Below are 27,914 nucleotides of genomic sequence, written 5' to 3'. Positions count from 1 at the left end.
GGGGTCAGGGGGCCGGAGGTGGGGCAGGGAGGGGGGCGGGGGGGGCTGCCCCATTGCTTTGCGTGTGTTGGACGCCGGGATCGAGGAGGGAGGAGAAGCTGCGGTCGCGGAAGGCGGCACTGAGCCGCTCCTCGAAGAAGCGTTGCACTCCCAGGATGGACTGCACTTCGGCTTTGTCCTGGGGGGGAGGGAGGGGAAGGAAAAAAAAGAGGGGGAAAAATAAGGAGATGCCAGACAGACACCCCCACCCCCCTCCTCTTGGGGTGTCGGGTCCCCACCTCGGTCAGGCGGTTGAACTGGTGGATCACACGAGCGACGTCGGCGGCGAAGTCTTCGGGGCAGGAGTAGTTGGGGGAGAGCTTCCCCTGCAGCTTGGCACGGATCAGGGTCAGGTCGATGGTGTCACCGCCCTCCTACAGGGACAGGATAGGATGTGAGACCCACCCCCCCCAAAGCCCCTCTCCCCGAGTGGGTTCAGCACTCACTGTGGAGCTGGAAAGGCGGTGCAGGGGGCGGCAGGGCTCGTGGCACAGCAGCTGCAGCAGCACCCACTCACATTTCTGTGGAGAGGTAAAGAAGGATCCTTCCTCTGTCCCCTCTTCAGCCCCGATCCCAAATGCCCCACCCCCATCCCGTTGTACACACACCTGCTGGTCCGTGGGGCAGAGGGTGTGGGGCTGGTCCTGCTCGAGACCGCCGTTGGTGAGTCCTTCGGTGGGGGGCGGCAGGTCCTGGCACAGCAGGCAGCGCCAGTCGTGGCTGTGGGATTTGGGATCCACTGAGAACCCCGCAGCACCGCCCCTCTCCCAGTTTCGGGGTGGGGAAACGGGATTTGGGATCAATAGGGGCAGCGGATCGCACCACGGGGATCAACGGTGGGGTGGGGGAAGAGCACGTGGATCAGTTAAGCCCCCTGTGGATCACGGATGGGGTCTGGGAAGGATTGGAGAGCAGACCCCAAGGATTTGGGATCCCACAGGCGGATCTCAATCAGGAGATGCCCCCCAAGAATGTGGGATCCAGGAGTGGCCATCAGGGTTGGATCCCCAGAGGATCCCCTCCCCAAAGAACGTGGAGGGGCGGGCAGCAATCGATACAAGTGATAGACCCCACGGGAAATCAAGAGGAGCCCCCAAAAAGATCCGAGCGATCCCTGAAGATGTGAGGGAGCAGCAAGATCCCAGGGCTGCAGAGGGACCCAGGGAGGTGACAAAGAGGGGGGAGGGGGGGGGGGGACAGGGACCAGACGTACCTGGGGACCACCTGGAGCACGGGGAGGTGGCAGTCGAGGTGGTAGCAGCGTTCGCAGAGGTCGCACATCACCACAGCACCGGCCCGGCAGCACACGCGGCAGCAGGAGACGTTGCGGTGGGTACCGGGGGGGGCCACGGTGGGGGCAGCAGGGGGGGTGATTTCGGGTGCTCCCACCAACCCTGCGGGGGGTTTGGGAGGCAGCACCACGGGTTTTTTGTCCTCGGAGTCGTCGTCGTCGATGGATAGCTCCTTCTGCTCCTCCTGGAGTGAGGGGGGGGGGGGGTGAGGAAGAGAGAGGCGGGGAGGGAAGCGGGGAGGGGCAGGAGGATGCTCACCTTGATGACTAGGAGAGGAGGAGGAAGAGGAGGAGGAGGAGGAGCAGCAGCAGGCTGGGGCTGTGCCCCCTGCTCGATGACGATGAGGCTGAATTCCTCAGCTGAGGTGCCAGGGAAGACACGGAAGACGGGGGGCTCTGCCTCCCCCGACAGGTCCAGGTCCAGGCGCTCCAGGCTGACCCTTGGTACCTTGCGGAGCACGGGGCCCCCCGAGGGCTGGCTCCTGGGGAATTGAGGTGGTCAGGATGTGGGGGGGGGGGGAGCCCCCACCTTGAAGCCACTCCGGGGGGCACTGGGAGTCGCTGGGTCCTTTGGGACAGCACCCCCCTATCCCAAGGGCCACCCCAGGGGGACAAGGGATCCTGGTCACAGGGATGGGCTGCTGGTCCTCACTTGAGGGTAAACAGGTGACACAGAGGTTGTGTCGTCCCCCCCTAAGGGACAGCATGGCTCCATTTCCCACCCACCCCTTCCATCTGCCCCCCCCCACCCCACCCCACCCCCAATCCGTCCTCATTACCGCTTCACGAGCAGCTTTGGGACAAACTTCTCTTCCACCTCCTCGTCGGGAGGAGGGTTGTCAGGAGGGTTAACTCGTCTTTTCCTGCACAAAGGGGGGGGTCAGGGCTTTGCCCCCCAAAATCGGGTCGTTCCGCCCCCCCCCCCCCCAGTGCCAGAATGGGGTGGGAGAGCTGGGACGGAGCCCCACCACCCAGGGACAGTGTGGCCCTGGGTATGCAGGCATGGGGTGGCAAGGGACAGGGGTGTCCCAGCTATCCCCCCAGACACAGGGGGGCAGGGTCCCCAGCTGCGTGGGGTGACGTGGGACAGCTCCCGGGGGCGGGGGGGGATTCAAGGGGGGGGGGAGGGGGGGAGGGTCCCAAAGGCAGAGGCAGCACTTGACAAAGCACGCTCACCTCTTCACTCCTGCGGCAGCAGCTTCGGGAGAGGTATTATTTGCTGAGGAAAAAAAGAAATGAAAGCAGTCAGGGGTCACCGTCCTTCCTCATCCTCACAACCCCCCACCCAGGTCACTCCAGCACTCACCCAACTCCACGGTGGCACCCTTGGGGGTCTTGGACACCTGAGGTTGAAGGCGGGGGGGGGACACGTCGGGACCCTCAGTTCCCAAGGGACACTGAGGTGCATCTGGCATCCCCACCCCCTCCTTGCCAGCTTGGGGGGTGCTGGGGGTCTCCTGCCTGTTTTTGTTCTCAGGTTGAGGTGCTTTGGGGGACTGCAGGAGGGGGTTGGGGGCACAGTGCCCTTTGCTCACCACCGTGGCTTTCAGGGAACCCTAAAAGAGAATAATTGGGGGTTTGGGGGGGAAGGGGTTGTTAGAAGGGCGGGGCAGGGAAAGAACAACGAGGAAAAAAAGGGAAAAGGAACGAGGAGAAAGAAAGAGTGAAAGAAGGAGGAGAGAAAGGAGAAGAGAGAACAATAGCGGGCGAGGGAGGGGAGAGAAAAATCAAGGGGAGAACAATGAGCAAGAGAAAACAGTCAGAAAAACGAAAGGAGGAGAGACAAAAGGACCAAGAGAAACAAAGGGAGGGAAGGGAAGCTCGCTCTGAAAGTAATGCCTCCTATTTATCTCCGCGGAAACGACAACAGATACAAAGAGCACAATAACACCGTTTGATAGAGCGCATCCTCGGCTACAAAGCACTGCTTTTTTTTTTGTTTGTTTGGTGTTTTTTTTTTCTCCTTTTCCTCTCCCCGACATAGTCACCACCATCAGGCGATCCGTGCAGGTGAGCTGATCCAGGCACTCCCCGTTGACAGCTGTGCATGGCCGCCCGGATCGTGGTTTGTCTTTCACGTCGCTGTCACCGCGGCTGAAGCGCACCACCCAGCGCCTCACTGTGCTCACATCCACCGTCAGGTCGCCGTAAACGCTCAGCAAGCGTCGGTGAATGTCGATGGGGGCCATCCTTTCCGCATGGAGGAACTCAATGACACACCTTTGCTTCATCCTCACTTCCATGTCAGACGCCATCTTGTGCTGTTTCCCCCTCCCCTCCCCCCCCCCCCTCTGCTGCCATCTGTCGCACAGAGCTCCGACGCCGTGGGTCGGAGGAAGAAAATCGGAGGCATTACTTTCAGAGCAGCCATCGCACGCACGCCGTCCCTGCGTTACGCCAGAGGACACAAACAGCCTGGAAGGAGGAGGTGGAGATGATGGTTCACAGCCCACTGATGGAGGATGGTGCGTGGGAACTGCTGAACCACGGCCTGAACGTGAGCACTGAGCCAGCCACGGGAGCACAGGTGAAGGCAATGCACCTGTGTGACCCGAAGGGGTCCATATATATATATATATATATATAGGAGAGGTGGAGTTTGAGCCCACCTCTCCCTTAAAAACCTCATCCACCTGCGTGACCTGAAGGGGTAGAGTCCAACCCCACCTCTCCTATAAACCCTCACCCACCTGCATGACCTGAAGGGGTGGATTCTGACCCCACTTCTCCCTTAAAAACCCTCATCCACCTGTGTGACCCGAAGGGGTGGAGTCCGACCCCACCTCTCCTATAAACCCTTTCACCTGTGAGACCAGAAGGGGTGGAGTCCAACCCCACCTCTCCTATAAACCTTCACCCATCTGCGTGACCTGAAGGGGTGGATTCTGACCCCACATCTCCCACAAAACCCTCATCCACCTGTGTGACCCAAAGGAGTGGAGTCTGACAACTCCCCAGAACGCATGCTCCTGTCAATATCCAAATCTCTGCCCCGCACGTGAATGAATTTCCACATCGTTTTGAGTAATTTGTGCTCCACCTAGAAACCACACGGCAGCCACGAGTTCATCCAAGAGATGCAGAAACCCCACAACCACACAGAGCCCCTGAGAACACAAAGCACTGGTTTCGAAGGCCGCAGAGTCCTACCACAGGTGGGTGTGAAGGTTTGCTGCTGGGTTCGGTTTCACTCTCACTTCTGGTGTGCACGACAAGCTGTGTGATGCAAGACTTTGTCCCCCGTGCTGGTGAAGCACGAGCCAGGCAGCAAGCACAAAGGACCTGAGAGCTCCTTGGAAAATTCACAACGATGGCACAAGCCTGGAGCGCTCGAGTTCTGCTCGTAGGAGTCTAAATTTAAAAGCCCTCCCCACGGACACTGTTAGAAAACGCTCCTCTACTGCCACCTGCTGCATGGCAAAGAAACCATCACACGACGCCGACGACATCCAACTCCTACTCCCACGAAAAACAGGAGGCAAGACTTTCAGAGCAGCTCCCCCCCCCCCTCCTGCAAAACACGACCCCTGTTCCCCCCCCCCACGGTACCTGCAAGGGGCCTGAAGCAGGGCTGGCAACTGGCAGCTGTGGGCTGAGGGTCTGTGGGAGGGGGCCGTTCTCTGACATGATGGTGCCTGCGAGGGAGGTGGGGGTGTAACAGAGGGACCCAGGGATCTGCCCCCCACCCCAGGGTGGTGCCCCCCACCCCCTCCTTGGCTCACCAAAGCTCTCTGCACTCTTGCTCCAGGCTTTAGGATCCCACTGAAACTTCATGTCCCCATGCGGCTCCACCGGGTCCACAATCATCTTGAGGGAGCGCTGGAGCTGGTAGTGGATCTGAGGGAGGGGAGGGGGCAAAGCAGCGGGGCTTCTCATCACCTGAGGGGCACCCATGGCACCACAGGGACCCTGAAGGAGGGAGGGCAGAGGAAGGATCCCCCCCCCCCCCAGCCCTTGGGCTCACACAGCTCACCAGTTTCTTGGAGAGGAGCAGCGCGGTGCTGTTTTCACTTTCCAGGGCCCAGGAGGTGAAGCGTAGGACGTGCTCCTGGTGCCTTTGCAGCTTGGACATGGCCCAGTGCTGCCTCTCCAGCTTCTCCTGTCGTCCACTTGTCACCTTCTGCGAGGAGGACACGGCACTGTGAGGGACTACACAAGAGCCCTTAGGTCTCAAAAGCTTCGCCTGGAGCGCTGGGAGGCATTTCCCTTTTGGCAGGCATCACCCCTGCCTAAGTATGGTTGCCAGGAGCAACGAGATAAGAGGAATACCCCACAGTTAAGCAACTGGAAGAACGGGTTTTATGCAGCCAAGTCACTCCTGGGGCAAGGGTTGGGGGTTTGGGGAGGGGGAGGGGGGGAGTTGAAGGGGCCCTTCCCATCCAGGAGTAGGGAAGCTGGTGCTGCACATGCCCCCCTCCCCCCCAAAGAACTGGAGCAGTCAGGGAAGAGGGGAAACGTGGCTCACCTGTGCGTGGCTCACCAGCACCTTGCCTCGCTTGTTGAGCTCCTTCATGATGCACAGGATGGCTGTCTTCACATCCACCTGCACCCGCTTCTGCGCATCCCACACCTGGCGGATGCTGCCAGTGGGGGGAGGGGGTCAGGGTGGGTGAGGTTTACCCCCCAGGGGGGGCAAATAACTCCTCTGGGGGGGGGGGGGGGTGATAAAAGCCCCCAGGGGTATGTGGGGAACGTACGAGCTGCGCACTTCCTTGGTGGAGCGCTGCAGGCTGGCGTGCTTGTCGCCCAGGCGCTTGAGCAGCGTGGCCAGCATCTTGCGTTGGTTCTTCACTGCATCCTCCAGGAACTGATACCTATGGGGGGTGGGGTGGGGTGGGGGAAACAGAGGGGGATGTGGAGGTGCTACGAGTTGGGGGACGTCCCATCTTGAACCACTGACCCGCGGTGGGGGGGGCTCTGAGTGGCCCCTCGTATGGATCCTGCAAACTCATGGGCCCGGGGTTAAGCCACTCAGTGGACACCTAGCTCCGTCATCAATTAATTACTAAAGAGGTTAATTAGTCAGCTGTAATGGCTGATGACTCACACACCCCCTCCCCCCCACACTCCTTAAGATCTAAACTCCTTTTAACCCCCTGAATCCCAACACCACCCCAACCCCAACACTCCCCCCCCACCCCAAAGAACTTACCCCTCCCCCCTCCAAGCAAAACTATTTGCTAATTAACCGCCCAACTAAGCAGCTCATAACTGAACCTGGTTAATTAATTAAAGCAGAAACTGAGAGAAAACGGACATGCTCGTTAGCTACCGAAGGCATTAACCAAGGAGCAACTAATGAGATCTGAAATAATTATTAAGTGGCAGTAATTAGAGAAAACTGATAGGCTGCTTGGTCGATCCCTTCAGTAGCTAACTACTAATGAGGTTTGCTACCGTCTAATTATTAAGTGGCACTAATTAGCTAGCTAGCTAACCAGAGTTGTTCTTAACGACCAGCCAACGAGTTTCGTTAATTATCTTCACTAACGAAGCCAAGTTGCCTGAAATGAATCAAAACAGCTGACGAGGGGATAACGAACCCCCAAGGGAATCAATTAACGGCAGCACCACTCACTGGTGGTCCTTGTGCACGTCGAGCTGGCAGCTGCGGCACGTGAGCGTGTCACACGTGTCACAGAAGATCACCAGAGGCTCCTCCTCGTGCACAGGGCAGTACACAGTGTGGTTCACCTCCTTCCCTGCGGGGTTCCCTGCGGGGTGACAGCACCACGACGTCACCGCGGACGTGGGACGCATCTCAGCTCGGTAGAAGGTTCCGGATGCGAGGCTCAGGTGCACATCACGGCCACTGATGTGGGGGTGGGGGGGGGAGGGGCACGAGGACAGACCTGCTGCCTGCACCGTGTGGTCCTTGGTGTACTTGACCCTCTGGTGGGCCTCCACGCAGGTGCTGCACAGCGGCTCCGAGCAGTCCACGCAGAAGCTGGTGGCGGGAGCGTTGTCTTCGCAGCTGGTGCAGCACTGTTGGGTGGGAGGGAGGAGGTGAGCCTCCGAGGGCTAAGGAACCCGCTAACGAACCCGTTAATTAGGTACGAAAGGCTCATTACCCGAGCGGAGGCGTGGTTGGCATCGTCCTTCTTGGCTCCTCTGTCTTTGAGGAAGTAATTCTCCACCACGTCCGCCAGCGGACACTGCTGCTTGCAGGTGGGGCAGTCAACCACTGGGGTGAGGAGAGAAGAGGCAGGTGTTTAGCTCATCATTCTCATCATCAGGGAGCTCACTAATTGCAGCTCCTCCCCACCCGTCCATAACATCACCCCAGTCGGCAAGGATCTGAAATTGGAGCCCCGGCGCTCTCCAGGATGTCAAGCAAAGCCACGGCCCTAAAGCAGCGCTCCACCAACCCTGCAGCCCACCCCCTCAGGCAGGGCAGCACACCGGGATCTCTCCAGAACCTTCTCTGCGGCAGGAGAGACAGCACCGAAGAGAAGGAGGGAAGAAAGCTCCAGGCCCCAGTGCTGCACAGCTTCCTGCTCCTCCCCGTTGCGATCCACAGCGCCCAGTGCTCCATCTCCTCCTCTCCCCCTCCATTACAACATCCCCCCCTCCCCCCATACTCCCCCCCACAACTCCCAGCTCCCCCTCCTTGGCAGCCCCCAGGGCCCTCCTCTCCCCTCTTTCCTCCCTCCCACCCCCTACAACCCCACGCACCCTTCCATCCCACATCTCAGTCCCACCCCCCCTCCTCAGGATATCCCTCCAACCCTGTCCCCCACAGCACAGCCCCTCTGTTCAGCCCCAAATCCCCCCCCAGCCCCTGCACGGCACCTCACCCCACTCCACAACGCCAACGAGAACCCCCAGCGACCCCCAATTCCTCTCCATCCCTCCCCCTCATAACACAATGCAGCCTCCCTCTCCCTGTCCCCCCAATCCCCCCTATAGCTCCATGCTCCCCCTATGGCAACCCATACCCTCCTCCCCCCCTTTCACAGCACCCTATGTCCCAGCACAGCCCTTCCCCCCCCCCCCCCACAAACCTCCTCACTCCCCCTATAGCAACCCACACCCGCCTCCCCCCCTTCCACAGCATCCTATGTCTCATCACTGTCCCTCCCCCCCCCACAACCCCTCCCCCACGGCAACTCATACCCTCCTGCCCCCCCCCTTTCCACAGCACCCTATGCCCCAACACTGCCCTTCCCCCACCCCCAAACCTCCAGACTCCCCCTATAGCAACCCACACCCGCCTCCCCCCCCTTCTACAGCACCCTATGTCCCAGCACTGCCCTTCCCCCACCCCCAAACCTCCAGACTCCCCCTATAGCAACCCATACCCTCCTGCCCCCTCATCTCCTCTCTGCCCCTCCCCCACCCCTCCAGGCCTCACCTTGCCCGCCCGGCCCGGTCTTCAGACAAGGTAGACACACCGAGTGAAGGCAGGGCAACAACCTCGGTTCTGTGTCGGCCTTCAGCTGCTTCTGGCAACCCCCGCAGCGTTCGAGGAGATCCACGAGGGCCGGGCCCGCAGCCGCCGTTACCGGAGCCGACATGGCGGAAGCCGCTCCCCCTCAGCCCCTCACCTGGAGGACGCACGACCGCGTGTGGGCAGAGAGCCGCCTCCAGCCAATCAGCGCCCTCGACGGGCGCAGAGGGCGGGGTCAAGTGGAGATTGACAGCGCTTAGAGGCGGTGGGAGGCGGGTAAGGGAAGGGGGCTGACCAATCGGATCACTAGATGGGCGGAGTCGTGCCGTTGAGCCAATTAAAAGACGCGTTGAGCGCGGATTGACAAGGGAAAGCCCAATCCTCTTTTCCCGTGCTCTCCGCCCCCTCGGTTTGGAGACCGAGACGGAGGGCGGGAATTCCGCAGACCAATCAGCAATCGGACCGCCTCACAGAAGGCGGGGATTCGAAGATAGACGTAGATTTCACCAATCGACACCCTCAATGCTCGGGAAGGCGGGGGTAGACTACGTGATTGACAGGTCGAAGAGCCAATCAGCTTTACAAACACTTCAGCCCTCAGCGCTCCGGAGTCACTCCGGTTCGAGAGCGGTGGGAGGTGAAGGAGAGGGGGGAGGTGCCCGAGCTCGATCTGTGGGGCAGAGGAGGTGGGATTGGGATGTGTGAGCGTGGGTCCAGGCCTGGGGTAGGGCCTGGGCGTGGGTTTGAGGCCTTGGCGTGGGGTTGAGGCCTAGGAGTGGGGTTGAGGCCTAGGAGTGGGGTTGAGGCCTTGGCATGGATTTGAGGCCTAGGAGTGGGGTTGAGGCCTAGGAGTGGGGTTGAGGCCTAGGAGTGGGGTTGAGGCCTAAGCGTGGGGTTGAGGCCTAGGAGTGGGGTTAAGACCTAAGCAGCCCGTGCTTGGGCCAGGGCATGGAGCAGCCCAGGCCTCACTCGAAGCGTTGCTCAAGAGTTGGATGTAGGCCCAGTGTAAGGCTCTGAGCAACTCCAGGTTCTCTAGACCCCTCCCAAAGCCCCCACCCTGACGCATGCCTCCTCTCCTGTGCTCCCTTTCTCTTCACTGCCTCATTTTCTCCCGTGTTTTTGCTCCTCAGCAGCACCCAACCCCCGAGGAGAGCATCTGACAGCATCCAAAGCAGCTTCCAGCTTCCCAGAGTGTGGTGGTGAGTAAAGGCTGCTGGGAAAGAGAGGTTTGGTGGCATGTTGGGGTCCTCTGAGGTGGTGGCAGCATTTCAGAAGCGGTCCCGGGGTGACTGTGGAGTGTAGGGGACTGAATTAAGAGTTCCCCCTCGTCCTCATGAGTAGAGGGATGCGTGGAGTGAGCAGAGGTTGACTGAGAGCACTGAGAGAGGAACTGGGAGCACTGGGAGGGCGACTGGGAGCACTGGGTAATGGTGATGTCCCCGCAGGCACCATGTTTGTCACCAAAGGGTCCTGGACGTTGGTGGCCCCAGGACGACATCCTTCCCACATCCCTCCTGGTGAGTGCCTGTCACCTGTGTGTCACCCTCACGTCACCTCAAGCCCCTCGTGTGTTCCAGTGCATCATTACAACCCCTGTGTCACTTCGTGGCCCCACCACGTGTGCCCCCATGTCCCCTCTGTGTCCCCATCTCTCTCTGTGACACATCCTCATGCCCCTGTGCACCCACCTGTCCACGTTCTCGCGTCACACTGTCTCCCCTGTCACTTGACACGTCCCCTATGTCGCTCTGCACATCCAAGATGCCTCCATGTCACTCCAGACATCCCCTATGTCACTCCACACGTCCCCATATCACTCTGCACATCCCCCTGCCCTCTCATGTTCACTTTGTGTGTCCCCTATGTCACTCTGCGTGTCCAGCATGCCCCCTATGTCACTTCAGACGTCCCCTATGTCACTCCACGTGTCCCCATATCACTCTGCACATCCCCCTGCCCTCTCGTATCGCTCCAACTTCCCCCCCCTTCACACTTCGTGCCCCCCACATCTCCCCACACCCCATCCCTCCCCCTCTTCTCCCTCTCCCCGCAGCCCCGGGACCGTCTCCAGCGCCCGACCCCCTCACCCACCAGCCACCCATCGTCCCCTCTTCCCCTCCCCACCCCTCCCCACACCGCTGCGCCGACTGCGGCAAAACCTTCGCCGCTCGCTCCCGCCTCACCGTGCACCGCCGCGTCCACACCGGCGAGCGGCCCTTCCCCTGCACCCACTGCGGCAAACGCTTCAGCCAGAGCTCGGCGCTGGGTCTGCACCGCCGCCTGCACACCGGCGAGCGGCCTCACGTCTGCGGCGACTGCGGCAAAGCCTTCGCCGTCTCCTCTCACCTGGCCGTGCACCGCCGCGTCCACACCGGTGAGCGGCCCTTCGCCTGCACCCACTGCGGCAAACGCTTCAGCCAGAGCTCGGCGCTGGCGCTTCACCGCCGCGGCCACACCGGCGAGCGGCCTCACGCCTGCGGGGACTGCGGCAGAGCCTTCGCCGTCGCCTCGCACCTCGCCGCTCACCGCCGCATCCACACCGGGGAGAAACCGTTCCCGTGCCCGCGGTGCGGAAAGCGCTTCCGCCAGCGCTCCGGCCTCGTCACGCACCAGCGGGGACACAAGTAGGCTCGGGGACGGCTGCTCGGCGTCGTCGGTGCTGCTGCCAGGGCTGCCAGTGGACGTATACGGTGTGGATCCCCGTCTCTCTGCCCGTCCCGTGGACGTCAGCGAAGCAGCGTCTGCACTCTGGCGCTGTCACGCACATCAGGCTCCAGACGTCACCTCGAGCTGCCTCCTTCTGGAACCGTCTCCGAACTGCGGGCATCAGGAATCGCTTCACCTCTGCCCATCACCATGGGGATGTTGTGGGGCTGTGTTTTGCGCACAGAGCCGTCAGAGGGGACACACGTGTTGCCAAATCTGCCTCCAGGAGCTCTGCGTGTCGCCGTGGGGACATCAGGGAGCTGCCACCGCGTACCCGTGGGGACAGTTGGATCTGGAGACAGCCCACATCCAGCCCTGGATGCCTCCATTCAGGTCCAGTCCCCCCCTCCCCCTTCCAGACTGGACTCCAGTCACCCCAGTTTCACCCTGTACCCCATCATCTTATCTGTGCCCCCTGCGGGGGTGACATCACATCCTGCACCAGACCCCTAAATGGGGCAAAAGCATAAAGAAAGGGGGCGGAGGGCACGTGGGGGTAGGGGGAGGCAACAGCAGGTGCTGGCATGGAAGGAGTTAATACCATCGAGTCTCAGTCCGCCAAGAGGCACAGAGCGGCCCCTGGTGGGATACAAGCGCTTCCGGAGGTGCAGATAGAGGGCGGTGGAGGCCATGCGGCTGTAGAAGTGAGGCGGGGGGAGGGGGGGGGGAGGGGAGGGGGAGGACCACGGGGCCACGCGGTTCCCCACGTCACCAGGACCACACCGCATCCCTGACCCAGTGTCCCCACGCGTTCCCCACTTCCACATTTGCTGTCCTCTCCAGGACTCCTCCCCCTCCAGAATCCCGTCCGTAACCCTTTCCTCCTCCCCCACACTCGGCAGAGGGTGGCCCCCTGTTGTGTCTTCCCGCAGGCCATGGAGCGGCCGGATGAGACGCTTGCAGAGTGGGATGTGGACCGGGACGCGGCGTCTGGAGACCACCAAGGTGAGTCCTGGGACGTCGTGGGCCGATGGGGGCGTGGAGGGCTGCAAGTCCGTGGTGGTCACAGCCAGGAGGGGGTTGAGGACATGCAGGGATGGAGAGCCACTGTATCACTGTGACTGTTCTCTGCTCTATCTGTGCTTGGGAGGGAGGTGAGGTGCCTCTGCGGTCCAACCCCAACCCCAAACCAGTTGCATTTTGGAGTGGGTTCCTCACAGCCTCATCTTGGTGAGGTCTGAGGAGCTCTTCGCGTGGAGATTCACAACCTGCCAGGTTCTGGCTCCGGCTCTGTCCCACCTGAGGGTGTTGTGAGGGCCTGTGGTGGTCCAGGTCCAACCCCAAGCAGTGTGGGTCTGACACGGGTCCCTACGGGTCATTTCTTGCTGGTTGTGTCCATGTGAGAGTCAGGTGTCTCATCCACATCCTGGGTGGCACAGGGGGACCTCCCTGCGTCGGAGGACCTCCGGGAACGGAGATGCACCACATCCCCAGGTGCGTTCCACCATGGCAGCAGGGAATGGGAGCTGCGCCGATCCCAAATCAGGCCCAACCCCAAACCTAAATCAGATCCAGCCCCAGTCAGCACATCCCATTTAGGCCACGCCCCTCATGGCCACCTCCAGGTGAAATACAATTCTGAGAGGGCACCGCATGGCTCGGTTGGTAGTTGAAGGGTAATTAGAGAGTTCAGGTAGGTTAATTAAGGACCCCTGTGGTGACACCCACCTCTGTCCCACCACAGGCACCGTGGAGACCCTTGAGGTGGACACCTCTGACAGCCTGGTGACATCCCCACTACCACCACAGTCCCCGGAGCTGGACTGGGCTTGGGGGCTGCCCCCCACATCCCCTCTGAGCGCTCAGAAGCCCTACAAGTGCACGGAGTGCGGCAAGGCTTTCGGGCAGAGCTCGCACCTCATGCGGCACCTGGGCACCCACACGGGCGAGAAACCCTACAAGTGTGGTGCCTGCGCCAAGAGCTTCACCCAGAACTCCAACCTGCTCCAGCACCAACGCAGCCACACCGGCGAGAAACCCTACGAGTGCGGCGCCTGCGGCAAACGCTTCGGCTGGAGCTCCAACCTCAGACAGCACCACCGCCTCCACAGCGGCCAGAAACCCTTCCAGTGCTCCCAGTGTGACAAACGTTTCAGCGAGAGCTCCCGTCTGGTGGAGCACCAACGCACCCACACCGGTGAGAAGCCCTTCCTCTGCCCCGACTGCCCCAAAACCTTCAGCCGCAGTTCCCACCTGGTCCGTCACCGCCGCGTCCACGCGGCTGAGCAGGGACCCAGCCCAGCCCTGGCTGTGAGGAGGGGGCTCTGAGGGGCTCCCCAGGGTGATGGGAGGAGGAGACAGTTCTTCTGTGGAAGGTGCTTTGCCCTCTTGGTGCTTGTCAGCAAGAGAAGGATTTGTGGAAGGTCCGTGGCTTGACCCGCGGCTGCGGTGGCCCCCAGGAGCAGGGTTTGGTCCTGTGGGTGTTTGTCATTGATGTGAGGATTTCAGGAAGGGGATCTTTCAGCTACAGGGATGTGGTAAGGCCATGCATCAACACAAAGAGCTGGGGAGGACCCGCGACGCGATCAGTGGCTCTTCTGTGCTGTGACTCCATGTTGTGGGGAGCCCATGAGGGCAAACAGCCACAGGACTGTGGACAGAATTGGCCACAAAGACTCTGTGATGTGGTTGGCAGCTACGCAGCCCTTCTGTGGTGGCCATCCTCAACGCAAAGACTTGGGTAGGGCCAACGAGTTGGCCCTGCTGGCGACCGTATTGGCTCTTGCAGAAGCCACGAGGGCCACTAGAGGCGACGCTGGGGCTAAACATGGACACGGAGATGCGGGGAGGACCCGTAACACAGACAACTGCTACTGCAGCCCTTCTACGATGGCTTTGCGCCCGTGATCCAGCCCTGCTGACGCCCACCACCCTGCTGGGTGAGAGCATCACGGGCAGGCAGAGGGGTAGGAGGGATTTTTAAGGAAAATAGTTGCATTAACGACACACTAAATGAGTCCTTAAAACCTGCGTGTTGATTTTCACCGCCCGCCAGTGCTCCAGAGTACATTTATCCACCCCCACTGCCACAGTTCAGAGGTAAAAGGAAACCCCCTTATTGAGAAACACATCTTGGGTGGGAGGGGACAAGTGGGATGGACCTCACCTCTCCCCATTTGTCTGTCCAGGGCATCAAGTCCATGACAGGGGACAAAGTCCTCACCCCGTGGTGCTTAAGAGTCAGTCTGGGGTTGATGGCAACCCCCTGGGTCACCCTCATGCCATGTGAGTGTGACTGACACCCACACCCTTGGTGTCTGGTGGCGGTGGCCCTGGCGGTGGCCCTGGCGGTGGCGCAGGGTGGGTGGCAGCAGCGTGCCGCTCCAGGAGGGTGCGGTGGGAGAAGCCCTTGGTGCAGAAGCGGCACTGGAAGCGCTCGGCGCGGTGGGTGCGCATGTGGACATTGAGGGAGCTCTTCTGGGTGAAGCGTTTGCAGCACACGCTGCACTGGAAGGCACGGACGCCCGTGTGGGTCACCATGTGCTTCAGTAGGTAGTCACGGAGCGAGAAGGAGCGCCAGCAGATGGAACACTGGTGGGGCTTCTCACCTGCAGAGAGAGAAACAGGTCCGTGTGGAGCACCACGGATCACCACGGGTCAATGGGGAGCAGCACAGATCGGTTACAGGCCAACGTGGAGCAGCACAGGTCAGCGTGATCGACATGGAGCTACGTAGGTTGGCAGCAGGTCATTGAGGGCCAACACAGGTCAACATGGAGCTACACAGGTTGGCAGCAGGTCATTGAGGGCCAGCACAGGTCAACATGGAGCTACCTAGGTTGGCAGCAGGTCATTGAGGGCCAACATAGGTCAACATGGAGCTATGTAGGTTGGCAGCAGGTCATTGAGGACCAACACAGGTCAACATGGAGCTATGTAGGTTGGCAGCAGGTCATTGTGGACCAACACAGGTCAACATGGAGCTACACAGGTTGGCAGCAGGTCATTGAGGGCCAACACAGGTCAACGTGGTCAAATGGACCTACACAAGTGACAGCAGGTCATTGAGGACCAACACAGGTCAACATGGAGCTACATAGGTTGGCAGCAGGTCATTGAGGGCCAGCACAGGTCAACATGGAGCTACATGGAGCTACACAGGTTGGCAGCAGGTCATTGAGGGCCAACACAGGTCAACATGGAGCTACGTAGGTTGGCAGCAGGTCATTGTGGGCCAGCACAGGTCAACATGGAGCTACATAGGTTGGCAGCAGGTCATTGAGGACCAACACAGGTCAACATGGAGCTACACAGGTTGGCAGCAGGTCATTGTGGGCCAGCACAGGTCAACATGGAGCTACATAGGTTGGCAGCAGGTCATTGAGGACCAACACAGGTCAACATGGAGCTATGTAGGTTGGCAGCAGGTCATTGAGGGCCAGCACAGGTCAACGTGGAGCTACATGGAGCTACACAGGTTGGCAGCAGGTCATTGAGGGCCAGCACAGGTCAACGTGGTCAAATGGACCTACACAAGTGACAGCAGGTCATTGAGGACCAACACAGGTCAACATGGAGCTACACAGGTTGGCAGCATGTCATTGTGGGCCAACACAGGTCAACATGGAGCTACATGGAGCTACACAGGTTGGCAGCAGGTCATTGAGGGCCAGCACAGGTCAACGTGGTCAAATGGACCTACACAAGTGACAGCAGGTCATTGTGGGCCAACACAGGTCAACATGGAGCTACACAGGTTGGCAGCAGGTCATCGAGGACCAACAGATCAACATGATCTGCATGGATCTAAATAGATGACAGCAGGTCATTGAGGGCCAACACGGGTCAGCGTGGTCTACATGGACCTACACAGGTGACAGGAGGTCATTGTGGGCCAACATGATCTACATGGACCTACATAGGTTGATGGCAGGTCATTGTGGGCCAACATGATCTACATGGACCTACATAGGTTGATGGCAGGTCATTGTGGGTCAGCATGATCTACATGGAGCTACGTAGGTTGACAGCAGGTCATTGAGGGCCAACACAGCTCAACATGGTCTGTGTGGAGCTACATAGGCTGGCAGCAGGTCATCGAGGACCAGCACAGGTCAACATGACCAAAATCGGTCAAAAGAGAGTGATGTTGTGAACATGGATCCACAGAGGTCAACAGAGAGTGGCACGTCTCTCGGGTCAGCGTGCATCAGAACAGATCAGCGTAGCTCAACACACACCAACGCACAACAACGCAGGTCTTTGTGGGTCAACACAGAAAAACGTGGGTCAGCACAGGCCTCTGTGGGTCAACAGGTCAGCACAGCTCTTGGAGGGTCAACAGAACAAATCAGCACACGTCAACGTGTGTGAGAGATCACCCCTGGTTCAAGTGTGGGATAACCCAGAGACACGAGGGTCGACATAGGGCAGTGGGTTGTGGTAACGCAGCTCACAGGTCGACGTGGGTCAAGAGCAACTGAGCAACGTGGGTCAATGCAGACTTCCCCACGTGGATCAGTGTGAAGGAACGCACCAACGCAGACAAATACGGGTCGCTGTGGGGATGTCGTCCCGATGTCACCGTTCCCATTCCCTCATCGTACCAACCCCACTGCCCCGTGTCTTTGTCCCACCAACGCCCTCGCACGCATCCACCTCTTCATCTCACGTCCCCATGCCCTCACTATCCCCCATCAGATGGACCTACCCAAGACCTGCTCTGACCCTACAACCCCATAAGGAGTCATGCAGACCCTGTGCCCCCCACCCCGACCCCGTGTCCCCTTACCGGAGTGGATGAACATGTGCTTGGTGTAGTTCTTTCGGGAGCTGAAAGTCTTCTGGCAATGGCCACACTGGTAGGACGGCTCAGGGCGTCGCGAGGGGCCGGCCCGCGGCACCTTGGGCACCAGGGGGACGCCGCCACTTGTCTCCCCCTCCACAAACCCTTCCTCGTAGAGGGGCGGCACCGGAGGGGTGAAGCCCAGGCCGCTCCCCCCAAGTGCCACCTCCGTCCCAAAAGCCGGACCCCTCCCCGACGCCTCCAGGCTGCACTCAGCCCCCACCTTCCCCCCATCATCACCCGTCCAAGGCGTCAGGAAGGCGCCGTCGGAGAAGACGTCGGGGGTGCCAAAAAACGGCGGCTCTTCCGCAGGGAACGACAGCGGGGCCTCCGAGCCTTCCTCGCGGCCTCCCCCCACCACCCCTTCCTCCTCCTCTTCCTCCTTGACGGGCAGCTGGAGCCGAAGGGGCTGCCTCTGCTTGCGGCTGTGACAGCTGGACGGCCCGAAGCAGCCGTCGTGCTCCGCCGGCGGCATCAGGAGCTCACGCAGCTTGTGCTGAGCGGCGGCGGCGGGCGGCGGGCGGGCGGGCGGCAGAGCCTTGGGCCCGCGGCTCTGCGAGATGATCTGCGTGCACTCGTCGATGACCGTCTTGATTTGCAGGATGGAGGCGGCGGTGAGGATCTGCAGAGCTTCGGACTGAGCCACCACCAGGCAACCGCTGTACATGAACTCCACCAGCTGCCGCACGGCCCCGCTGGGGACCACGGGGGGGACCTCGATGGCGGAGTGACCCAAGAGCAGTTTGTCGTGGAAGAAAGGGCTGCCGGCGGCCAGGACGCAGCGGTGAGCTCGCAGCGTGGCCTCGCGGATGCGTACGGTCACGTCGCAGAAGTGACCGCCCAAGCGCTGCCCGTTGAGGGTCTCCAGCAGAGAGCGGCTGAAGTTCTGCAGGTGGATGTAGTGCACGGCCTCCGCCATGGCCGCGGGGACAGCGGGGTCTGCAGGTACCTGGGGGGAGGGGGAGGGGGGGGGGGGGGCTGAGCCGTGACACCGGGGGCATCTGTGAGGTGTGGGGATGATTTATGGGAGGGGGGGAGGGTCGGCATCCATGGGGATGAGTGTGGGAAGAGCAAGAGGAGCTGGGGATGATTTGTTTGGGGTTAGGGGACAACTGTGGGAAGAGGACACTGTGTGGGGTCAGGGGACACTCTGTATGGGGTCAGAGGACACTCTGTATGGGGGTCAGGGGGCACTCTATGGGGTCAGGGGACACAGGGGACACTCTGTATGGGGTCAGAGGACACTCTGTATGGGGTCAGGGGACACTCTGTATGGGGTCAGAGGACACTGTATGGGGTCAGGGGACACAGGGGACACTCTGTATGGGGTCAGGGGGCACTCTGTATGGGGTCAGGGGACATGGGACACTCTGTATGGGGTCAGAGGACACTGTATGGGGTCAGGGGACACTCTGTATGGGGTCAGAGGACACTGTATGGGGTCAGGGGACACAGGGGACTCTGTGTGGGGTCAGGAGACACTCTATGGGGACACTGTACGGGGTCAGGGGGCACTCTATAGGGACGCTCTCTATGGGGCCGGGGAACACCGTGCCGGGTTCCACGCGGGGCTGGGGACACCGTGGAGGACCCCACTGGGGCTCGGGGGGACCGCGGGGGGCGGGGCCTCACTCACCTCACACCCGCGGCAGCCGCCGCCGCCTCCACCGCTGCTTCCGGCCGCCGCACCCTACGCTACTTCCGGTCGGAGGCGGGCTAAGGGCGGAAGTGAGCAGGGAGCATAGAGTCGGCGCGGTCCTCCCAGCGCCTCCGTACCATAGAGACGGGAGGACCCAGCAGTGCCCCCTGTTAGAGTCCCATTAAAGCTTGGGGGATGAGCAGCCGGAATCCCCTGAATGGCCCCGATCCCTGTAGGTACTGACTGCCCTACAGACGTCCCCACACGTTTGGATTCCCCTATGGAGCCCCATAGGGAGAACCCAGTCCTATAGACCTGCATAAGCGCCTTCCCCACACCGACGTCCCCTATAGGGGGAATCCCCTATGGACTTTCCCGTACCCCAGATGGCTTGTAGGTCCCCATAGGGATCCCCACAGGTCCTGGACCCTCTGTGCTGGACTTACGCTGACAAGAGGTCCTTGGGTACCCCATAACCATGCTTGGCTGCTCCAAGAGGTCCTTGGTACCCCAAAAACATGCTTGGGTGCTCCAAGAGGTCCTTGGGTACCCCATAATCATGCTTGGGTGCTCCAAGACGTCCTTGGGTACCCCATAATCATGCTTGGGTGCTCCAAGATGTCCTTGGGTACCCCAGAATCATGCTTGGCTGCTCCAGGAGGTCCTTGGTACCCCAAAAACATGCTTGGGTGCTCCAAGAGGTCCTTGGGTACCCCATAACCATGCTTGGGTGCTCCAAGACGTCCTTGGGTACCCCAGAATCATGCTTGGCTGCTCCAAGAGGTCCTTGGTACCCCAAAAACATGCTTGGCTGCTCCAAGAGGTCCTTGGGTACCCCATAACCATGCTTGGCTGCTCCAGGAGGTCCTTGGGTACCCCAGAATCATGCTTGGCTGCTCCAAGACGTCCTTGGGTACCCCAGAATCATGCTTGGGTGCTCCAGGAGGTCCTTGGGTACCCCAGAATCATGCTTGGGTGCTCCAGGAGGTCCTTGGGTACCCCAGAATCATGCTTGGCTGCTCCAGGAGGTCCTTGGGTACCCCAGAATCATGCTTGGCTGCTCCAAGACGTCCTTGGGTACCCCATAACCATGCTTGGCTGCTCCAGGAGGTCCTTGGGTACCCCAGAATCATGCTTGGCTGCTCCAAGACATCCTTGGGCACCCCATAATCATGCTTGGCTGCTCCAAGACGTCCTTGGGCACCCCATAATCATGCTTGGCTGCTCCAAGACGTCCTTGGGTACCCCAGAAACACGCTTGGCTGCTCCAAGATGTGGTTTATATACCCAGGGAAGATGCTTGGTGCCCCAGCGATGTTTTCGGGTGCCCCTGGTGCTCTTTTGGTCCCCGTTCTACGCTTGGGTGCCCACTTTTTACGCTCAGGTGCCCCAGAAAGATGCTTTGGGCGGACCGGGGAGGTGCCCACGTCCCTGGGGCGAGGGCTGGCCCTGATGCCACACGGGGCAGAACTGATGTCCCTGTTCACCTGTGTCCCCTGGGGGGTGGGCGGGCACTGAGTAGAGCCCGAGGGGGGGGGGGGCTGAGGGTGTTGGGGGGAGGTTCCTTGTGTCCTCCTATGCCCGTGGCGTGGGTGGCACCGGCAGTGGCACACTTGGTGCCGCAGGGACGTGACAAAGCGTGGGGGATACCAGGGTGGCATCTGTCAACCCCTCCTTCACCCCTAAGGACTCCTATGGGGGAGGGAAGGGCGGGGGGGGGTGGGGGGGGTGCTGTCCTTGTAGTGTCTCCCCAGCTTCGGTGTTGTTGAACCCCCCCCCCCACCAGTTCGGGTCGTGATGGATGAGGGATCCCTCAGACTGACACAGGTGAGCGGGGACTGAAGCGTTTTGGGGGGGGGGGGGGAGGGAATGAAGGGATCTGGGGGTCCCCCACCCCACTCAGATAACTGAGGATGAGTGGGGGGGGGGGGGGCTGGCAACAGAGAAAGACCCAAATGTGGAGGGAGGGGGAGGGGGATGTTCACCCCCTCCCCCCATCCGTTGCCAGAGAGAGGGGTTAACATAAGGATTTGGGGCAGCTCCCACCCAGAGCACCCAGATGTCCATAGTGGGGGGGGGGTGTAGGGATATGGGGAGCCCCCCCACCGAGGAGAACCAAGGCTCCAGGAGGGGGACAGTTGTCCGAGGAGGGGGGGGGGGGGGGAGGAAATCATGGGATTTAGGGACCCCCTCAGCCATGGGACCCAGATTCTGGGGGGGACACAAGGTCCAAGGAGAGGCAACCCAGGTTGGGGTCCCGGGTTTGGGGGGGTGGGGGGGGAGGGGAAAGGGGTGGGGAAATAGGAGACCCTTCCAAAATTCACCACAGGGGAAATGGGGACCCGCAGCACCCTCAGGGACCCCGCTTTCTCACATTTCCCTTTTCAGGGCCCCCCCACCTCTCCCTCCCCCGGCCCCATTGGCCCCCAGCCAGCCCCACGGCTGGAACTGGGACACGGGGCGGGGACAGGGCCACTGCTGTCCCCAAGCCAACGCTCCTCTCCTTCCACCGTGGGAAAGCACCCGGGGATGGGGAGGTGAGGGGGGGGGTGGGGCAGGGGAGACCCTCCCCTCCCTCCCCCCCACACCTATCGCCCCCCTCAGGTGACCCCTTGACCCTTTATACTGCCCCTCCCTCCCTCCAGGCCAAGAAGCAGCGTGACCTGGAGGCGGAGCTTCGTGACCTCAGCAACCAGGTGGGCGGGGCCTGGCTGGAGGGCGGAGCCACGGGGGTGTCACTCAACGCAAAGCTCCGCCCGTTTTTCTTTCAAAGGGGTCGTGGGTGTGGGGTGGTGCAGTAAGCTGTCAATCACACCGTGTGCCCGCCCCCTGCAGGTGGCGGCGCTGGGGCGCAGGTGGCGGCGCTGGGGCGGAGCCTGGCGCACGAAAGGGGGCGGAGCTTGGCAGAGGGCGGGGGCGTTGAGGGCCCTCGAGATCGCGGTGGGCGGAGCCAAAGCCGAGTGGGCGGAGCCTTCCGGGCCCGGGATCGAGCATGGGAGCGGCTGAGGCAGCATCAGGTGGGTGGGGCCAGAGCTGGAGAGGGCGTGGCTTGGAGAAAGGGGTGGGTCCTCACGCAGCCCCGCCCTATCAGGAGGCGGAACGCGGTGTTTGTGGCGGAGCTTGAGGCAGCACGCACGGCCCGGGAAGGGGCGGAGCTCCGTGCGAAGGAGGGCGGAGTCACAGCTCCGGGATAAAGAGGCAGAGCTGGACGCGGCTGAGGCAGGTGGGGCGGGGCCATGGGCGTGGTTACCGCAGGGTGGGCGGGGCTACCCACCAGGCGGGCGTGGTCAAGGGCTTAGGGGCGGGTCTAATGTTGAGGGGGCGTGGCTTGGGGCGAAAAGGGCAGGGTTGTGTGACAAAGGGGCGGGGCTAAAGGAAAGGGGCGGGGCTTTGGGTGGATGGGGTGGAGGTTAATATTGGAGGCGTGGGGTCTTGGGGTAAAAGGAGTGAGTAATGTGGGAGGGGGGCGGGGCTTCGGCTAAAAGGGGGCGGGAAAAGGTGCGAGGGGGCGTGGCTTGATTGATGGGAATGGGGCAGATCTGGACGACCAAGGGGGGGGCTAATGATAAGAGGGTGTGGCTTGGAAGCAAAAGGGGCGTGGCTAATGTTAAATGGGGCGGGGCTTGAGGCGATAGTGGGTGGGGCTGATTATGGGGTTGAGGATAGGGGGGTGGGGCTAAAGAGGGAGGGGCGGGGCTCGGGGGTGAAAGGAGCGGACCGAGTGACCATGGGGGCGGGGCTAACGAGAAAAGGGTGTGGTTAAGCACAAAAGGGCGGAGCTGGAACGGAAAGAGGCGTGGCTAGTGCAAACAAGGGTGTGTGGCTAATGCTCGAGGGGGCGTGGCTTGTGCCCAGAAGGGGGCGGGGCATTCTGGGAGGGGTGTCCCCATGCGACCCTGCCCGCAGGCCGTGGCTGCAGCCCACCACGGCCCGGCGACGGGCGGAGCAGGAGCGCGACGACCTCTCCTCCCACGTGCCCCCGCCCCCCCCTCCCCCACGTTGATGTGCGTGTGTCCCCCCTTCCCCCCGACCCCCCCCCTTGGACCCCCTCCCCCCCTCCCTCTTTGGCCACGCCCACGTATCCCATTGCCTTACCCCCTTTATCCGTTCCCCATATCCCCCACATTTCGCCCCTACATCCCCGCCACCCCACGTCCCCTATACACGCACCCCCCCCCCCCATCCACCCCCCCCATCTCCCCACCCCCTTCCGCTGCCCCTATAGCCCCTATGGGTCCAGGGTGGGCCCGGACCCCGCGGGGCTGCAGGCAGCGCTGGAGCAGAGCTGCCGGGAGCACAACCGGGAGCTGCGGCAGCTCCTGCACCGGCGGCACGACGAGGTGAGTCCCCTATAGGGCCACGTATGGGGGACCTACAGAGGCACCCACGGGTGGGGGTCACCCCCTAACAGGCTCCGGGACCCCCCCCCCCCCCCCCCCCAAATTTGGCTCAGGCTCAGGAGCTGCAGAGGGCACTGACGGATGCCGCGGACGCGCGGGTCCCGGACGGCGGCGAGGAACGGGAAGCGGCTGGAACGGGAACAGAGGGGACTGCGAGAGATGCTGCAGCACCCAAGGGGTGCCCCAGCACCCGGCCGAGGCCGCCCTGCGCTCACGCTGCCTCCAACTGCGGGAGCGGCTGCAGCGCGAAGGCCGGGTGAGACACGGAGACCTCCACAGCGGGGGGGGGGGGGCTTCGTGGTGGTCCCAAGGGGGTCCTGGGTGGTCCATGGTGGTCCCATGGTGGTCCTGGGTGGTCCCAAGGGGTCCTGGGTGACCTCAAGGTGGTCCATGGTGGTCCTGGGTGGTCTCAAGGTGGTCCATGGTGGTCCCACGAGGGTTCTGGGTGGTCCCAAGGTGGTCCCAAGGTGGTCCTGGGTGACCCCAAGGAGGTCCTGGGTGGTCCTGGGTGGTCCTTAGGAGGTCCTGGGTGCTCCGTGGTGGTCCCAAGGTGGTCCATGGTGGTCCATGGTGGGTCCCAAAGGTGGTCCCTTAGTGGTCCTGGGTGGTCCCAAGGTGCTCCATGGTGGTCCCACGAGGGTCCTGGGTGGTCCCAAGGTGGTCCTGGGTGACCCCAAGGTGGTCCATGGTGCTCCAGGGTGGTCCCACGAGGGTTCTGGGTGACCTCAGGGTGGTCTCAAGGTGGTCCATGGTGGTCCCACGGGGGTCTCTGGGTGGTCCTAAGGTGGTCCATGGGGTTCCATGGTGGTCCCAAGGGGGTTCTGGGTGGTCCTAAGGAGGTCCTGGGTGCTCCGTGGTGGTCCCAAGGTGGTTTTGGGTGGTCCCAAAGTGGTCCATGGTGGTCCCAAGGAGGTCCTGGGTGACCCCAAGGTGGTCCCTTCGTGGTCCTGGGTGGTCTCAAGGTGGTCCATGGCGGTCCTAAGGAGGTCCTGGGTGCTCCGTGGTGGTCCCAAGGGGGTTCTGGGTGGTCCCGAGGTGGTCCCGGTTGGCCCCACAGGGGCCGTGACCGTGGGTGACGGCAGGTGTCGGGGCCCACGGCTGTAGGGGAGCGGCGGGCAGCGCTGGCGCGGAGCGGGAGCGTGCGGCGGAACGACGGCTGCGGGCACTGCTGGCGGAGCGGAGGAGGAGCAGCGGCGGCGGGGGGGAGCGCTACCGCCTGCAGGTACGGGACGGCCCCACGGCCCCCACAGCCCACAGCCCCACGGCCCCACAGCCCACGGCCCCACACGCCCCACATCCCACGGCCCCACGGCCCCCACATCCCACATCCCACAGCCCCACATCCCACGTCCCACAGCCCCACATCCCCACATCCCCACGGCCCCACATCCCACGGCCCCACAGCCCACGGCCCCACGGCCCATGTCCCCACGAGTCCCCATGTCCCACCCCACGTCCCTGTGCCCCACACCCCACGTTCCCACACATCCCCATGTCCTCACACCCCCCACGTCCCGTGCCCCACAGCCCACATCCCCACAAGCCTCCATGTCCCACCCCACGTCCCTATCGACCCCACATGTCCCTGTGCCCCACACCCCACGTCCCCACACACCCCCTATGTCCCACCCCACGTCCCTATGACCCCCCCACGTCCCCGTGCCCCACACCCCACGTCCCCACGAGTCCCCATGTCCCACCCCACGTCCCTATGACCCCCCACGTCCCGTGCCCACACACCCCATGTCCCCACAGGTCCCCATGTCCTCCCCCCCCCACGTCCCTGTGCCCCACACCCCACGTCCCCACAAGCCTCCATGTCCCAACCCACATCCCTATGACCCCCACGTGTCCCCGTGCCCCACACCCCACGTCCCCACGTGTCCCCATGTCCCACCCCACGTCCCCACACATCCCCATGTCCTCTCCCCCCACGTCCCCGTGCCGCACACCCCCACGTTCCCACGAGTCCCCATGTCCCACCCCCACGTCCCTATGACCCCCCACATCCCCATGTCCTCCTCCCCCCCACATCCCCGTGCCCCACACCACCTCCACATCCCCACAAGCCTCCATGTCCCCACCCCACGTCCCTATGACCCCCCACGTACCCGTGCCCCACACCCCATGTCCCCACAGGTCCCCATGTCCCACCCCACGTCCCCACACACCCCACGTCCCACCCCACGTCCCTATGACCCCCCACGTCCCCGTGCCCCACACCCCACGACCCACAAGTCCCATGTCCTCCCCCCCACGTCCCCGTGCCGCACACCCCACGTCCCCACGAGTCCCCATGTCCCACCCCACGTCCCCACGAGTCCCCCACGTCCCACCCCACCCCCCATCTCCCCCTCCCCCCCGTCCCCGTGGCGGTGCAGGCGCAGTGCACGCAGTGCTGTGAGCGCGCGGTGCGGGAGGAGGCGGCGGCGGTGGCGGTGGGGACGGCGCGGGCCCGCGTGCAGGGACAGATCCTGCGCCGGGCGCTGGACGACGTCGGGGACAGCACCGCCGCCACCCGCGCGTCACGTGGCCGCGCTGCGGGGTCCGGCTCAGGTGGGGCGACCCCGCCGTGCCCCCCCCCCCATAGCCCCCAGGGGGGCCCTACAGCCCCCCCCACGGGCCCTATAGCCCCCTATAGTCCCTATAGAGCCCTATAGCCCCCCCACGGGCCCTATAGCCCCCTATAGTCCCCTATAGAGCCCCTATAGCCCCCCCACGGGCCCTATAGCACCCTATAGCCCCCTAAATGCCCTATAGAACCCCTATAGCCCCCCACAGGCCCTATAAGCCCCCTATAGTCCCTATAGAGCCCTACAGCCCCCCCCCCACAGGCCCTATAGCCCCCTATAGTCCCTATAGAACCCTACAGACCCCCACAGGCCCTATAGCCCCTATAGTCCCTATAGAGCCCCTACAGCCCCCCCCCCCACAGGCCCTATAACCCCCTTATAGATCCCTATAGTCCCCAGAGAACCCTACAGCCCCCCCACAGCCCCTATAGAGCCCCCTATAGTCCCTATAGAACCCTACAGCCCCTTCACAGGCCCTATAGCCCCTATAGTGCCCTATAGCCCCCTATAATGCCCTATAAAACCCTATAGCCCCCCACAGGCCCTATTGCCCCTATAGTGCCCTATAGCCCCTGTAGTCCCTATAGAACCCCCACAGCCCTGCCACAGTCCCTATAGAGCCCCCATAGTCCCTATAGAACCCTACAGCCCCCCCCAGGCCCTATAGCCCCCTATAGCCCCTATAGAACCCTACAGCCCCCCCACAGGCCCTATAGCCCCTTATAAGGCCCTATAAAACCCTACAGCCCCCCCCCCCAGGCCCTATAGCCCCCTATAGTCCCTATAGAACCCTACAGCCCCCCACAGGCCCTATAGCCCCCTATATTCCCTATAGAACCCTACAGCCCCCCCCACGGGCCCTATAGCCCCCTATAGTCCCTATAGAACCCTACAGCCCCCCACAGGCCCTATAGCCCCCCTATAGTCCCTATAGGAAACCCCTACAGCCCCCCCACAGCCCCTATAGCACCCTAACCCCCCCCCACAGGTCTCACCTAACACCCTACAGCCCCATATGGGTGCTGTATGGGGCCGGGAGACTATAGGGCCGTTGTTGGGGGGGAGTGGGGGGGCTGTGTAGGGCGGCTATATAGGGCTGTATAGGCATTATGGGGTCTCTGGGCCCCCCCCTGACCTCTCCCCCCCCCCCCCCACCCCCTCCAGGTGTGACCCACTGACGCTGTCCCGCACCGTGCGCCGCATTCTGCGGGGGGGGGACAGCGGGGGACAGCGGGGGACAGCGACAGCGGGGGGGGGGAGCGACCCCACCCCCTGGGGAACGGCCCTAAAAGGGACCCCAACCCACCCCGGGGGCAGCGCGGGGGCGGGGCGTATGGAAGGGCGGGGCTTCGATGAGGAACGGCTTAAAGGGGCGGGGCTTATAGAAGGGAGGGGCTTAAAGGAGGAACGGCTCAAAGGGGGCGGGGCTTATAGAAGGGCGGGGCTTAAAGGAGGAACGGCTCAAAGGGGGTGGGACTAATAGAAGGGCGGGGCTTCGATGAGGAACGGCTTAAAGGGGGCGGGGGCTTATAGAAGGGAGGGGCTTAGATGAGGAACGGGTTAAAGGGGGGGGGCTTATAGAAGGGAGGGGCTTAGATGACAAACGGCTTAAAGGGGGCGAGGCTTAAATGGGGCGGCTTAAAGGGGGCGGAGCTTATAGAAGGGCGGGGCTTATAGAAGGGCGGGGCTTAGATGAGGAACGGCTTAAAGGGGGCGGCTTATAGAAGGGCGGGGCTTAGATGAGGAACGGTTTAAAGGGGCGGGGCTTATAGAAGGGGCGGGCTTAGATGAAGAACGGCTTAAAGGGGGCGGGGCTTGTAGAAGGGCGGGGCTTATATAAGGAAGGGCTTAAAGGGGGCGGGGCTTAGATGATAAACGGCTTAAGAGGGCGGGGCTTAGATAAACGGCTTAAAGGGGGCGGGGCTTAAAGGGGCGGCTTAAAGGGGCGGGGCATAACGAGGGAGTGTATTATAGAGGGGATGGGGCTTAAAGGAGGGGGGGTGGCATAAAATGGGCGGGGCTTAAGGAGGTGGGGACTTTTGAAGAGGGAGTGGCTTAAAGGGGGCGGGGCTAAAGGACGGCATTAATGGG

General features: G+C 62.1%; 3 protein-coding genes and 1 long non-coding RNA gene across 4 annotated transcripts; 2 read left to right on the top strand and 2 right to left on the bottom strand.

Moving 5' to 3' along the window:
- Positions 1-4: 4 nt before the first annotated feature.
- TRIM28 (tripartite motif containing 28) lies at positions 5-8,889 on the bottom strand. Its single transcript, XM_065737769.1, has 18 exons — positions 8,685-8,889; positions 7,402-7,514; positions 7,183-7,315; positions 6,909-7,044; positions 6,028-6,144; positions 5,796-5,910; positions 5,304-5,450; positions 5,053-5,167; positions 4,880-4,965; positions 2,637-2,886; positions 2,507-2,549; positions 2,110-2,193; positions 1,590-1,812; positions 1,253-1,515; positions 648-759; positions 486-560; positions 279-413; positions 5-178 (listed from the first exon to the last, which is right to left on the bottom strand). The coding sequence occupies exons 1-18, from the start codon at positions 8,845-8,847 to the stop codon at positions 5-7; spliced, it is 2,484 nt and encodes an 827-aa protein (XP_065593841.1). The 5' UTR covers positions 8,848-8,889.
- Positions 8,890-10,116: 1,227 nt separating this feature from the next.
- On the top strand, positions 10,117-13,694 carry LOC136049472 (zinc finger protein 239-like). Its single transcript, XM_065737772.1, has 3 exons — positions 10,117-10,237; positions 10,774-11,344; positions 13,226-13,694. The coding sequence occupies exons 1-3, from the start codon at positions 10,171-10,173 to the stop codon at positions 13,692-13,694; spliced, it is 1,107 nt and encodes a 368-aa protein (XP_065593844.1). The 5' UTR covers positions 10,117-10,170.
- Positions 13,695-14,383: 689 nt separating this feature from the next.
- ZBTB45 (zinc finger and BTB domain containing 45) lies at positions 14,384-18,139 on the bottom strand. The gene is made up of 2 exons (XM_065737773.1): positions 17,158-18,139; positions 14,384-14,974 (listed from the first exon to the last, which is right to left on the bottom strand). Exons 1-2 carry the CDS (start codon positions 18,128-18,130, stop codon positions 14,643-14,645), a joined length of 1,305 nt encoding a protein of 434 aa, XP_065593845.1. The 5' UTR covers positions 18,131-18,139; the 3' UTR covers positions 14,384-14,642.
- On the top strand, positions 14,675-15,603 carry LOC136049474 (uncharacterized). Its single transcript, XR_010622307.1, has 4 exons — positions 14,675-14,810; positions 14,919-15,397; positions 15,447-15,477; positions 15,539-15,603. It is a non-coding gene; the product is annotated as an uncharacterized LOC136049474 (long non-coding RNA).
- Positions 18,140-27,914: the final 9,775 nt, after the last annotated feature.

The sequence above is a fragment of the Cyrtonyx montezumae genome, unplaced genomic scaffold (genome assembly GCF_038088225.1).
Source record: "Cyrtonyx montezumae isolate F1298 unplaced genomic scaffold, pur_monq_1.0 scaffold_206, whole genome shotgun sequence".
Taxonomy (NCBI): Eukaryota; Metazoa; Chordata; class Aves; order Galliformes; family Odontophoridae; genus Cyrtonyx; species Cyrtonyx montezumae.
This window is presented reverse-complemented; position numbering and strand designations above follow the sequence as displayed.